The sequence below is a fragment of the Chiloscyllium plagiosum genome, unplaced genomic scaffold (genome assembly GCF_037043375.1).
Source record: "Chiloscyllium plagiosum isolate Xiang-an unplaced genomic scaffold, Cpla_swu_hap1 HiC_scaffold_22, whole genome shotgun sequence".
NCBI lineage: Eukaryota > Metazoa > Chordata > Chondrichthyes > Orectolobiformes > Hemiscylliidae > Chiloscyllium > Chiloscyllium plagiosum.
In genome coordinates, this window is record NW_028270160.1 from 20396254 (window position 1) to 20411661 (window position 15408).

Here is a 15408-nt window from a genome sequence, read left to right on the forward strand (position 1 = left end):
AGCTTATAAAGTCATTATATTGTTGGAAATTTGCTGTGCGCAAATGGATTGCTGTGTTTCCTACATTAGAACAGTGACTGTCCATTTTTTTTTAAAGTGCTTCTTTGGCTGTCAAGCATTTTGGGGTAAACTGAGATCATGGAATTGCTGTATAAATTAAGCATTTCAAATATAGCTCCTCCTGGAATTAGCTTCCAGCAATGATTATAACCTAAGTCATGCAGCAGTGCTTGTTAAGCATCATAGTATGCAGGTGGTAATATTCCAATTTTATACACTGTGCTTTGAATGTAACTTCTTTGTTCTTTGGTTACAATAGATTAATGAGAATAAAAGTTTATTTTCAGTATGGAATGACGCTATTTTGCTTTTTGCTCTTTTTTAGTATGAGAATTTCATGATTCAAAATGTCTTGGACAATTACTACAGCTTTAGATTTAATGGTTGTATTTGAATAAATTAAGCCCAATGACGGCTGCCATTTTAGTAATTTGTAGTATTTTAATGTTTCGAGTGTTTCCCAGAATGGATAATCATCATTGTCGTTTGCATTACATAATTCCGAGGACATACATCATGTTAAAGCTGGGATGTAGGAGTCCTCCTATTTATCCTATTTCCCGAACTGAACGTGTTCCTTACCTACACCTGCTTGGCCCACAACTGTAATTAAGTAGTCGAGTGGAATACGTGCATTGTTTCATGCGAAATAATTTGAAACAATCGTTTAAATTGTGTTGGTATGTGATTGTTCATATCTAATGAAAAAGATAAATAACTACTGTGCTATTTTAAGATTGCTGCAGTGATGAGGTTTTTGCTGAGCTGTCGGGAGAAATCAGCAACTTACCTGCATGACTATGTTTTAAGATCAGAAGTGTTCGCTATTGGCCTGAAGCAATCTTTTCATCTGAAATTTGGCTGAAACTCAAATTTCACATTTGATTTGTAGTTTTAGATAACTGCAGCTTCTGCAAAGGTGCCATACAGTCTGTGAGTGCTCTAGCCCACGGCAACAATCTGATTACAATAAAAATATTGACCTCATTTAATAACCTGCCAAAGTAAATTTACAGATTTTGTGTAACTTAAAGGTATTAAATTATCATTCAATGCTGAATATTTTTCACATATGATCGTAATAATTTGAGACAAGCTGCATCTCCTTCCTAACTATAACCAGGCCTAAATTAGTTATACGAACTTTAATCTTTCCAATGGAATAGGGACAGATCCAGATCAGTATTGAATTATTAATCTCTCAATTTCACTAAAGAGTTTATAAAAGATATTCAAAATGCTGAGCTTCAAGCAACTTTAGCAGAGCAAAGATACAGTTAATACACTGTTGACAAATGGAAGATACTTTTTACCTGCTGGTTGAACGTATTCAAGCTTAGCGGTCCCCAAAGTGGGTCGTATGTAACTTGCCTGAAATGTTCAGGGAATGATACAAATTCCAACAAGAGTTTTGACAGAATGGCTTTACTGTACGCTTCTTTCATTCTATGCCAACTATTACATAACTAGAGCCATAACTAAAATGTTAAATTTTTAAGATATTATTGTAAAGAAATAAATTCATGTCATTTAGGTCAGAGAGATATTTATTGAGCCAGATTTCTTTACTGATTCTCAATTATAAATGTAATTAAAAATTTAAATTCTTGCACACTTTATGCGCTTCTTGTAAGCAATTTCACTGATACACTAAAATTCTTCTCTGATTCACTGTGAGTAATTACTCTGAGGATGTGCTAGCAGTAGTGCTGCCTAATTTTACAAATAATTCATAAGCATGATCTTCTGAAATTTATTTAACTTCTTGTATTTTCTAAAAGATTTAATTGTTATATCATGAACATTCTTCCTTAAGAACGTGAATATTTTCCTTTCACTTGTTCTACTTCATGTGTGGCAGCCACTGATGTTAGACTCTGATGTTTGTTCTGTATTAGCATGTTGCATGTTTTATGCCATCTGATCATTAAAACCGACCACTTTACAGAAAATATTGCAAATCAATAGAAAAAGCACAGGAATATACTCTGGTCATATTAACAATATTGTAGCTTGAGGTATGAATTAGATACAAACCAATTGCTTTATGTCTAATTATAGGTTCCATACATTTGGGTAAACTAATTCTGTTCTATAGAGTATATTGACTCTCAGTCTTAATTATTTAAGAAAGCAGTTTAAAAATTGTATAGAAATTTCTGATAAACTAGCCATGTATAGACTATTTATCCTAAATTAACTCTTATTTCATCTTAAGTTCCTTTAGGATATAAACATACATTAGGGGAATGTACTTCATTAGTTTCACTGATTTTTAAATATTTTTAAAATTTCCCATTAATTCACAAGCAAAAAAAACTCATGTCTGCTTATATTACATATATGACACTAGCCTCCTCATTGCCTTGCTGATAACGTGGAAGTGATGCGTACACAACTCCAAATCAGGTTTTCAGCATCAGTCGTGGCTTGCGCTTAGATGATGTTGTGAAGGATTGGCGTAAATCCATTCTAGCCTTACCAAAAAAACTGCAGCAGTTAACCGTTTTAAAATAAATCAAGGATTTTTAAAAAAAATTTAAATTCAGAATTGCTGCTCAATTTTGTTGGGTTGTGAAGGATTCTTATCTTTACAATTATACAAATAAACATGAATGAAAACTTGAACCATATCTTCAGTTTGAAATAAGAGAGCAATTTTCACCTGGATTGTCCATGATGGAAACTCTACCTCCAAGTGGTTAGTTATTTTGGAGTACAGGCCTGATTTTAACTCTTTAAAGTGGATGTTTTTGAACAGGTTTAAATAGGGCTCTATAATTCTATTCATGGGCTGCACAAGAGCTATGGATACTCAGATACTGAAGGCTGAGATTAATTTTTGGACACAGGAATTGAGAGCTTTGAGAATAGGGCTGGAAAGTCAATTTGAGATGGAAGATTAACAATTAACTTATTGAATAGTTGAACAGATTCGAGGGGTTCCTGCTTCTATCTCTTTGTTTTTATATTTGTGATGATTGAGATGAAGGGATTTTGAAAATAGATTTGGTTGAAATATCAAAATGTTATTACTTGTAATTGTTTCAGCTTGAGTAGTTATGTTGTAGAATTCCTAAACATTGTCGGTATGATTGCAAACCAGTTTGCATCTGCATAAAAGTAGTTCAGCAACTGAGGAGTCAAGTCTCCAGCATATATCCTCAGATGATTGCAGAGCTGCCTTGAGTAGTCTTAAGCTGTTTGAGCTTTGCTCTGTGTTTAATATGACTCCAGCCATGTCTGAAGTCAAATTCGATTACTTCTGAGGGCTTCAGCTGGAAACCTTTTTAATCTCAAATGTCGAACCTTATGAAATGTTCTGGGAGATCTCATAGTCCTGTTCACATCCTTTTTAGAAGGATTTATAACTGTCTGGTAGATAGACTCATGTGCTCATGTGTTTGTATATATGCACAGATCTCTTCTGTGCAGTAAAAATGTGAAATCAAGGTGAGAATTAGTCTAGGTTCTGAACTACACCAGATTCTGCATTTCTTAGTTTATACAGGTACATGTCAGTTGAAGGCCACTGTGTTCCATATGTCTTGAATGTGACAATCTGAATCCTGTTCCTAAAGAAGATATAGAGATAACCTTAATTCATTATTCAAAATTAATGCAAATTGTCAATTTGTCTTCAAGTATATTGTAGGGCTGTCAATTATTTTTAGTTCTTGCATTATATTTGCACTCTTCTATCAGCTAAGTTCAGCAATCTAGTGATTCATATGATTTCTTATTTTGATCAAGTGAGAGCTTTGACAAAATATGATTGAAATGAGAAATATCTAAGTATTTGACCTGGAGATAACAGTTTACAAGTTTTGAATGTTAGAATGGCTAATTATTGTGGTTTTGTTTTTGGTCTTTTGTACATGTCAAGTAACTCTTCCTGTTGCAGTAATATCTTACATAAATTATGTAGATGCTTTTGGGCTAATTAGTATACAGTGAACTAAAGCTATTTGCTAAAATAGTTGCTACCTGCTCAAACCTTTACAAAACCCATTCATGTAGTTGTACATTACAGTGCAGTACTCCTATAAATATGCCATTATGGTTGTATTTCAAACATGATAATTTTGTGTTTGGACCGTCAATTAATTGTGAGTTTTATACACAGTCAGGTTCATGAAGGTGACCACTAGGTAATGGATTTATTATGTTATGCAAGTTTCTACACTGTTATTTCAAGTTATTGAGCTCTTGGTTTATCAGACGGAAAAGTGTAATGGATGATTTGTTTTTTCAGAACACATTTTGAGCAAGAGAGACACTAACACTTGTGTTTTTGGTCTTAAATTACTGGAGCATGATATTGAGCTTCAATTAATGAGCTAAGAAAGTCAAGCGATAGAATTAGTTTTATTGTATTCTACTAATTGCCGAGGTAGGCAAAGCCTTTTTTTATACTATTGATTTTTTGCAGTTTAATTAAGCAACATGTTTTCTCTTTTTAATTGCAGCCATTTTTTCAGTAAATTGAAGCCCACAGCAAAATACATATATAATTTGTTTGTAATTAGGTATTAATTGGTGGTAGTTGAAGCTTAGCACCCTCTGTTTCTTTCTTCCTGATTGCCATTTTATTACTAGTTACTCATTAATTAATCTGTTTTTCTAATTAGCTTATAAAACTGTTGTTGTAAATGCGATTGAAGTTCAAAGAGAACTAATAAGCTTTTTCTCACTTGGAAGGGCTGAGATAAAGAACATTGCAAAACATGGGGACGAGCTATGTGTTTATCAGAAGGAATGGGGGTGGGAAAAGAAGAACATTTTAGACTTTTTAGCATTCAGACACTGGAAATTGAAAATCTGCGGTATTACCTACAAGATGAAAGGCTAATTTACACTGAATTTCACTAATTTTGCTCAACCTACGAAATGAAGAGCTGTCACCTGCTCAGTGTTGCATTGACGACTGTGCCAGTGATCCATGAAATAAGCTGCTGCATGCTTTGTTCTGATAAGAATGAACAAATCTGCACAATGTACGGTTCCCAGAATCTAATTTTCATACTTGCATGAAGGCAAAAAAATAAGCCGTTTGTAGGCTGATTAATCAGACAGTGGAGTTTTGTCTCTTTGATCTGTTTGGTCTCCTAGGTAACTTGCATAGACATTAATGCAGAGCTCCAGTAAAGACAATCAAGGAAACTGCAGACTGAACTGATAACATAATTTAATACACAAATCACAGTAGAGTTTCTACTACAAAAATGTTTATTTTAAAAGGCCACCAATCCAACCTGAGTTATTATTAAACATTTTTGCATTGTTTTTCTCTTGATGGATTTAGTAGTAATTTTTATATTAAATTGTCAGAATATTGGAAAAAAATCTTTACTGTTCATTAGCTGCAGGTTATGCAGACGCTTTTACAAATCTTCCAAGTGGCTGTATAGATGAATGCCTCAAGGGCCCAGCAAAAGCCATGTATTTCCAGCCAGCTAAAACCCTTATCTTCAATCCAAGAAAGTACCATTAATCTTTTTGAAAGACCTTTTATGGCTTTTAATATAACCCAAATTAGAACATTTTACACCCTTGGTTCCTGAAATACAGTGATAAAAAGCCTTTGGAGTTCAGTTCTTTTACTGCATGCTCAGACTCTGTCCTCCCCACCCTCCATTTCCATCGAGGCAGTTTTTTTTAGATTTTCAGGATGATGTGACACAATATTACCTTGACCATTAGCTTCAGGCCTATGTAGCAACATTCGTTGTTTACCAAAGTCTTTAAAACATACGTAGTAGATTGTGAAATTAAGCAGCCTGTTATAATAGTGCCATTAAATCAGTGTAGCGTAAGTCAAATCATAAGATGTTGAAAGATCCAAATTTATATTGAATATTTTACCAACGTTGAACTTGAATAGTTTGAAATCTTTGCTTTTGTGGTAAAATCCAAAGGGAATTAAAAATCTCAGTGCACTACAGGATAGTCATGTTTGTTAAATACTAGCTTGATCACAGCTGTACAATCTTGTGTTTTGAATGACTGAACATACAATTAAGAACATTCTGACTGGGCATCTTATTTATTACTTGCCCTGTACCCAGCCTCAGGCGAATCAGCTACTGTCTTTGCAGGTAAACCTGTCTCATTTCAAATGAAGAATTCTTTTTACAGCATTTTCAAGGTATATCATACATAAGACACATGCCAATTTGGGAATTTGAAGCTAGCTTAATCGAGCTAACAGAGCCAACATATATTTTCAAACAGTTAACCTATCCCCGGCTTCATGGTACAGTATTGGAGTTTTTGATTAGATTAGATTCCCTACAGTATGGAAACAGGCCCTTCGGCCCAACAAGTCCACACTGACCCTCCAAAGAGTAACCCACCCAGACCCATTTCCCTCTGACTAATGCACCTAACACTATGGGCAATTTAGCATGGCCAATTCACCTAACCTGCACATCTTTGGACTGTGGGAGGAAACCGGGGAGAATGTGCAAACTCCACTCAGACAGTCACCTGAGGCTGGAATCGAACCCAGGTCCCTGGTGCTGTGAGGCTGCAGTGCTAACCAATGAGCCACCATGCCACCCCAGTTCTTGAATGATATTTCTTGATTATATATTTGAGTTGAGGAACATTATGAAGTACACAGAAAAAAGACAACTCATTAGAAGAGACAACCACAAGCATAGACTTAATTACTTTTAAAAATAGCACCTATTGAATGGCAGTCAGTGAAGAATTGTAAGTTTGTGGCCTGATTTGAGATGATATTGGCATTTTAAAGGCAGATATGATCTCATTATCATTCTTTTTGACATTTTGTTGTTCACTGGTATATAGGAAATTTTCCTCACTAACTATTCATAAATTTATGAATAAAATTTAATGAGCAGCAATTTAAAAAATAGTGGTTGTAACGTATTTTCATTGGTGAACTTCCTTTGTACTTGTCAGTGTGTATTTTCCTACATTTAAAAAGTACAAGTATCCTTAAGACTTACAAATGTTTGAACTTCATCCTCCAAACCAGTGTTTTTGTCTGTGTAAATTTCCATATGAAAAGTAGTAGATACCCAGGAGTGAGTAGATGTCTGAAAGCTTCAGACAACATTTCAACTGGAGGCTCCCAATTTCTTTTACTGAGCATTCCATCTCAACCTATCCCCCCAATACCACATTGGAGGACCCAGAAAATTTCAGTTCCATCACGTTAGCAATTTTAATTCTGGTAGGGTGAGTGGATCCAGCATCGAACCTTTTAATCATGTCTGTACCCTAATGTTGCAGTGGAAGAAAGTCATCCCCTATCTTAAGGGACAATCTTGAAGAGAACAGCGCAGAATTAAAATTTTCTGGGTTACAAGTTTTATCTAAACTAATTATGTAAAATTCTTTCAATAAAAGGAAAATGCATGGAACATGATCCTCCAATGTGGTATTGGGGGGATAGGTTGAGATGGAATGCTCAGCAAAAAAAATTGGGAGCCTCCAGTTGAAATGTTGTCTGAAGCTTTCAGACATCTACTCACTCCTGGGTATCTACTACTTTTCATGTGGAAATTTACACAGACAAAAACACTGGTTTGGAGGATGAAGTTCAAACATTTGTAAGTCTTAAGGATACTTATACTTTTTAATGTAGGAAAATAACTGGTAGGGTAATGTTTAAAGAGGGGGTTGTTTGGATGTTCAGCTTTCTGCCTGCTCATTCCAATATTTGTGCTTGCTGTCCTCCAGCTCTTTTAGAGATGCTGAAAATGAATATCACTTTTGCAGATGTTTCTTTTCTGGTTTGTGTTGCCTTGAATGATAAAGACCTCTAGTCCACTGGCAAGCTCATGATCCTCATGGCAGCAATGTTACCCATTGCTTCTGCACTTCAGTGCTGTGTCATATAACACTGGCAACTCTCATTGTAATGTTGCAACAAGGGTACTGTGCTCTCAGGGACACACAACCAGCATCTTTGCTTGCTGTCATTCTCTCTGAGCTTACTTGGATGCTTGCAGCATCCCTAACTTGTTTTGCCTTGTCTTGCCCCTTTCATCTTCAGCCAGAGAAATCTGGTTCATATTACTGCTGTTTTGCCTTGTTGTTTAGCGTAAATACAAAATTATTACAGTTGGTATCAGGCCTCAGTCAAGTCAAGGAGCATAGCCTTCAATCTGGCTCCCCAGCATTTTAAGTCAAGGCCAGTCTCTGATACAGGTCCAGGCCATGCCCAAGTAGTCAGACAGGATCCTTTCCACAAAAGGAATGAGGAGCTGAATGTCATTCAGCACACATCTCATTTTGACCCTTTCTGCCCTATTGTCCTCATAAACTGAGAGAATAGGAGATGAAAGTGAGTAGTGTGGCTATAATGATTGATGCAAGTGGAGAGGTGTCCTGAGCTACTGACTGGGAAGCACAGAGGGCATGTAGGGTTAGTGCTGTCCCGGATTGGAGTGGAAAGAGGTTGCAGGCTACAGTGAGCGTGGTAGAGCATGAGCTTTTCTGGGAGTTATAGTGCAATTACATAGACTGAGTGTGAGGTATCAGAAAGAAGATAATGGACCTTACATTGGCAGAGTGGAGAACAATGTTGATCTTGTGCATTTGACCGGATGGCTGAGACTGTGTTAACCCAGGTGGCATCTCAGACCACTGTGGCATGATCTGGTGTCATGGCTTCCACTGTTGGTCCTAAGAAAAGAGGAAGTTCCACATTGACACCAGGTGTTAAATTTGGGGCAATTGTCAGGAATCATGTCGGACAGCTGTAGTGCTTGTCTGGATGCACAGCATATTTTTAAAGATAATGTGCCATTTAATTCTATGCTATCCACTGAGAGATGAACTGTTGTGAAAATGGTGCATTGTAAGATGGGGCAGATAACGTGAGAGAGGTGTCGCCAGTAATTAATGAGGTGAGCTAAAGGTACAGCAAGAGAACTTGCTAGGCAACCCCAGCAAAAAACTTGTTACAACTTTGGACTTTGCCAGAAAAAAGTTAAGATTCAGTTCTGAGTTTTAAGGGACTTTGATCTGACATTGATGACATTTAGGCTGTACCAACTGCTGAGCCAGTTCATAAGATATTTCTGATTTGATCCTGCCATTTAATGTGTAACTTAGTCTATGACTGACCACAATTTACCTGTTAATTCATGATTAATTAATGTTGATTTTGGATTTTAAAATCTGAGTGATTAAATATAATAGTAATTAGAATTTACTTTGTTTGACTTTAGTGTGGTTAAAAAATCTTGTTTAAACCATGCAATCTTGTGGCTTCATTCTCTTAATAAATAACTGAGATTTTGGATTTTTCTACTTGCCAAAGCTATCTCATGTCCCCTTTTTGCCCTCCTGATTTACCTCCTACTGCCTTTATACTCTTCTAAGGATTCACTCGATCTATCCTGTCTATACCTGACATATGCTTCCTTCTTTTTCTTAACCAAACCCTCAATTTCTCTAGTCATCCAGCATTCCCTACACCTACCAGCCTTTCCTTTCACCCTAACAGGAATATACTGTCTCTGAACTCTTGTTATCTCATTTATGAAGGCTTCAAGTACTAATCTAAATACTTAAATGTTGTGGTGGTTTCCATCTCTGCCTGAGAGTGGAAGGCCTTTGAAAGACAATTAAATAGTTATCCGGAAACAAAGAAATTAGCAGTGCTACAGGGAAAAGGCAGGGACAGGATGAGGTGAGTTGCTGTTCCAGAGAAACAGTATGGACATAACACATACCATGGCTTCCTCCAGAATTGTAAGCATCCTCTGATTCTGTAAAAGGGCGGGGGGAGAAATGCACAATCAGCCATTATCAGAGAAATACAGATATCTGGAGGAGTTGTAGAGTTGGAGCAGACTAGAGAGGTTGGGTGGGGGTAGCAATTCCATAACACAATCATTATTACTGTGGGTTGTGTAAACAGGTTTCTGCCTGCAATTACTTCTTACAAACAAAGTTTTCGGAGACAGATGCCAAGGAGAGATGCCAGATACTTTCCTTGAGAAGTTACTTTCTACAGAATTGCCTCAGGCTTATCTCTCACACGTAGCAGCAAGCTAAATAGTGCAACAAATAGAAACTGAGGATATTGTCGCATGCCTTAAATACTTTGCATGACCTGAGAAGACCTGGAAGAGGACATAAGGATGAAAATATAAAAATAAATAGTTGATTATCAAGAATTAAATAGAGCCTGCATAAACACAATCTTGGATTAAAATCAGTAAATTCTGGCAATAGCAAGTTATCAACATCTTTGGAAAAAGAAACATTTAACATTTCAGGTAAATAACCTTTTACAGAAATAAGAAAATTTACAAAACGGTGTGGGTTTTAAGCATGTGAAAGGAGAGACAGAAGGGAAAAAGAACAAAAGGAAAAGCGTGTGATAAGTAGAAGACCAGACAGATGACATGAAACAAGAGTTAGTGGTTCAGAGCTAAAGAGAATGGTAGCCCCTAGATATTGCTGCAGGAGTTCTTTAGGGTAGTGTTTTAGTTCAAACCACCACCAGATGCTTTGTCAATGACCTCTCATTATAAGATCATAAGTGGAGGTGTTCACTACAGGTACACAATCCTTTATCCAGAATCCTTGGGGCCAGTTGTTTGTCGGAATTTGGGAATTTTCGGATTTCGGAACAAATGACATTTTCACAGTGAAATAAAAAAAATTACCTAACAGCAGACACGTGTAAATAATACGAGCACTGAGACACAATTGACGCCTACCAATGCTGGGCTATGCAGCCAAGTCACATCTGAGTGATGTGGTTCAAGTGGGTGTGGAGTTGGGTCACCTGTTTGCATGCCAAAATGATGCTCAACCTCCACAAAAAGAATTTCAGATTTCGGATCTTTTCGGATTTTGGAATTTCAGATGAAGGATTGTGTACATGTAATGAATGCACAATTCTTCTGTACCATTTACAACTGCTCTGATACTGAAGCAGTCCATATTGATATGCAGCCAGACCTTGACAACATTCAAGCTTATGATGTTAAGTAGCAAGTAACTTTCATGCTATACAAGTGGCAGGCAATGAGAAAGAGAAACTAACTAATCACCTCTTAACATAACATTACCATCATTAAAATTGCAACTATCAACAATCTGGGCTGAAACTGGACTTGGTGTGTCATATACATACTGTGCATACAAGAGCAAGTCAAAAGCTGGAGATTCTGCAGTTTGTAACTGTGTTCTTGACTCTCGTAACCTTTCCATCATGTACAAGGTACAAGTCAGAAGAGTGATGGAATATTCTCCACTTGCCTAAATGAGTGCAGCTCCTACAGTACTCAAACAGCTTAACAACATCCAGGAGAAAGCAGTTTGCATAACCTTCACATTCACTTCTTTCACCATCAATGTTACCCACCACAGTTACCTCCTTAACCCAATTTAGGATAATAGCATAATTTATAAATATTATTTGTGTTATAGATGCAAGTTGCCAAAGCATCCACATCCAAGGAACAAAGAGAACAAAACATCTTATGGCAAATCAAAAAAAGTAAACAAAATACATGCTAAATTGAATAATACCTGCATCCACAATAGTTTAGCTTTGAACAGTGTCAATTAAGAAACGTGGAAGGTACGGTGCTATGATCAGGAAGGGAAAATAGTATGAAATAATTGTTGGGTAGAACTACATCAGTCACGGCCGAGTCATAATCCATTTGTCATATTAGACTGCAGGCCATTCACGTTAACTGTCTGTAACAGATCTTCTTCTGCTTTGTGGTTTTAAAAAAAACTAGTTTCACGATTGGAATCAGCTTTCAACTTGTTGTGGTTTTCTTCATCACCATTCCCTTGAAGGTACCACAAAAGCAAAATATTGCTTGGCGTGGATGCCTGCAGAAACTTCAGTTAAAAGTTTAGTGTATTGTGCCTGCGGCTGCAATGTCAGTTTCGTGTACAATTTGCACTTTGGCATGAATTTCTTTCAGTTTTGGATTAAACATATTCTGTAATCTCATTTTGCATTACGGATTATTGTGAAAACTGCAGGATTAGATTAAATTCCCCACAGTGTGGAAACAGGCACTTCAGTACAACTAGTCCACACCGACCCTCCAAAGAGTAACCCACCCAGACCCATTCCTCATATTTACCCCTGACTAATGCGCCTAACTCTGTGGCAATTTAGCATCACCAATTTGCTTAACCTGCATATCTTTGGACTATGCAAGGAAACCGGAGCACCTGGAGGAGGAAACCCACGCAGACACTGGGAGAATGTGCAAACTCCACACGGTCGCCATAGGCGGGAATCGAACCCGGGTTCCTAGTGCTGTGAGGCAGCAGTGCTAACCACTGAGCCACTGTGCCGCCCCAAGTTGAAACTTTACTATGTATAGATGTGAATGAGGAATATCATGTTTTTAGGAATTGTTTTGGATCAGTTTGAAAACAGACAGGCATATAGGGCTGGACCTGCAACCTTCATCGGGGAAGAGACTGGAGGCACTGGTCAATCTGCCAGATTCCCAGCTTCACCTTACTCTTTGTAGCAGCAGTAGGACTTTCGAGTCAGCATCAGGTTCATGCAGGCACCTGGGCGAAGCAGGTGAGAAAGACAGAAGGCCCTCTTGGTGAAGGAACTCTTAACACACCCACCCTATTGTGGTCAGCTGGCCGCAAAGGCGATATTTAAATTTAGGTTTGAAAAAGTTGGAGATAAAACACTTGCCATCCTGCCATCCCTTCTCCCTCACTTGCTTGTTCTCTTTGATCTTTCAATAGTTGGGTGTGAAAATTGCCAAGGCCATCAAATGTCGTGATTTTGCAAGAGTCAAACAAGAGACTGAAGCTTCTCAGCAGGCCCAAAAGAAGAAGCAACTTGCTTGGGGGTGAGTCATTCTTTGCCAATTAACTTCAAACACTTTCTGATGAATTTGCACAGTAATCAATACAACAGGAATGTTTCATCTGTCACTTGTTACCTTTAAGCATCATTTTCAGCTGGCATTTGAGTTTAACTGTGAGTTTTGGATTAATGGACTGCACCAGACATTTTAGAAAAAATGTAGCTGCTTTAGTCCATCATCCTTTCAGAAGATCAAATATACTGCATTGATTTGTAACGTGCAGTTTTTGTATGGGCTGAAGTATATTTTTTTTACATGACTGGAGGCAAACAAAAACCTGAGTTCAGATCCCAGCACGTTTCACGTATCCTGACCTGTTTTCAAATTTGAGGAAATGAGCAGCACACCTCAGAATATTTGGGGAGGTGCAGGAGAGAGCAGACTTCAGAAAGTACTTTTACCTAACACTTTTGGTGACACCTATTGGAAACTGAAATCAGCACTACTTCAAGCCCTCATTTGGTTGTGACCTGATAACTCAGTTCCTTTTCCTCCGTCATCTCTCTTTGGAAATCTAGTTGATATTTTGCAGAGTTGAAAAGAGTGGCACCTCAACCATCAACATTGACCTCACTGGTTCCAAATCTCCCCTCCATCCCCATCTCATTCCAGACCCAACCCTCCAACTCTGCACAGCCCTCTTGACCTGTCCTTCCTGTTCATCTTCCTTCCCACTTATCCACTCCACCCTCCCCACCTATCTATCATAATTACCTCCCTCCTGAATCCATCAATTGCCTTCCCACCTACCTTCCCCTCACCCCCACCCCCCATTTACCTCTTATTCCCCCTTCCCCCTCCACATTCCTGATGAAGAGCTTATTCCTGAAATGGTGAATCTCCTGCTCCTTTGATGTTGCCTGACCTGCTGTGCTTTTCCAGTGCCACCCTTTTCGACTTTGACTCTCCAGCATCTGCAGTCCTCACCTTCTCCTCCTTGATAATTTGCAGGATGTGATGGGATAGAATATTCACAGAACTGGTTTTATCACAATTTTTTTTCTGACATGCAATCACCATTTAAGTGTCTTTTATAATTACGTTTACCTTTGAAATTTCACTCTTAAAATCTGTACTTAAATTTGACACATGCTCTGTCTATTAGACTTGTCTATGTTAGCCAAAAATGTCTGGTTGTTTGATATTCCAGTCTCCTCATTCCTGAATGGCTGAAGTATACGTATTGTGGAAGCACAGAGAACTGGATTGTAAATCAGAAGATTGGATAGGATATAAAAAAAAGAATGAGCACAAAATTAATAAAAAGGAAAAAACCAGTTAGAGTATAAGCAAAAGCTAATCAGAAATATAAAGAAAAGAAAACATTTTTATAAATAAATATTAAAGTTAACAATGTGACCGTTGGTTTTATATGAAGTGGGATTAGAGAATTAAGAATGGAAAATTAAGGAAATAGCGGATGACTTGATCATGTATTTTGCATCAGTCTTCACTATACAGGATGCACGTAACAGCCCAGAAGCAGCAATAAATCAGGAAGTGGAGGGGATGGAGAAAGTCTGCAAAATCACAATCTCCAGAAAAGTGGTACTGAGTACATTTACATTTGTTGTGGTGACAAGTGCCCAGGTTCTGATGGACATCATCCAAGGGTTTTATACAAAGTGGCTAGTGAGATAGTTGATGCATTTTCCTTGATTGTTAAGAACGTAAGAAATAGCACCTGGATTAAGCCATTCAGCCCCAGGCCTACTTTGGCATTCAACAAGATGATGGCTGATCTGGCCAGACCTCACCTGTTCCTTCATGCAAGTTCAAAATAGCCCTCCACTCCCCCAATTTCAAAAATCTATCTCCCTGCTCTTTAAATACAGTTAGTGACCTAGCCTTTGCAACCCTCTAGGGTAGACAAAGTTACAAATCTCACAACACCAGGTTATAGTCCAACAGGTTTAATTGGAAGCATTAGCTTTCAGAGCGCTGCTCCTTCATCAGGTGGTTGTGCAGGACACAATTGTAGCAAAGGTTTACAGTGTGATGCAACTGAAACTGAAATTGGACCACTATTGTACCATACACACGCACAGACACTCCTGCATGTGTGCACACGCGCGCACACACACACACCCCTATACACATACACACACATGGACACATGTATACACAGACTCACACACACCCTTACAGACACACAGCTGAAAATGTGTTGCTGGAAAAGCACAGCAGGTCAGGCAGCATCCAAGGAACAGGAGAATCGACGTTTCAGGCATAAGCCCTTCTTCAGGAATGAGGAAAGTGTGTCCAGCAGGCTAAGATAAAAGGTAGGGAGGAGGGACTTGGGGAAGGGGCATTGGAAATGCGATAGGTGGAGGGAGGTCAAGGTGAGGATGATAGGCCGGAGTGGGGTGGGGGCGGAGAGGTCAGGAAGAAGATTGCAGGTTAGGAAGGCGGTGACTCACTGAAATCCTTGTAGAGGGAGGAAGAGAGCTTCTTCAAGGAAGACATCCTTGTAAGAGGATTCGCAGTA

The 15408-nt window shown here is 38.1% G+C and overlaps 1 protein-coding gene across 2 annotated transcripts in view; it reads left to right on the forward strand.

Annotated features, from left to right (window-relative positions):
• fam204a (family with sequence similarity 204 member A) overlaps positions 1-15408 on the forward strand; it is a 77823-nt gene that overhangs the window by 49892 nt on the left and 12523 nt on the right. For both annotated transcript variants that reach the window (XM_043712848.2, XM_043712847.2), the window contains one exon: positions 12796-12902. In XM_043712848.2, coding sequence (XP_043568783.1) covers positions 12796-12902 — 107 coding nt within the window. The remainder of the gene's footprint in view (positions 1-12795; positions 12903-15408) is intronic.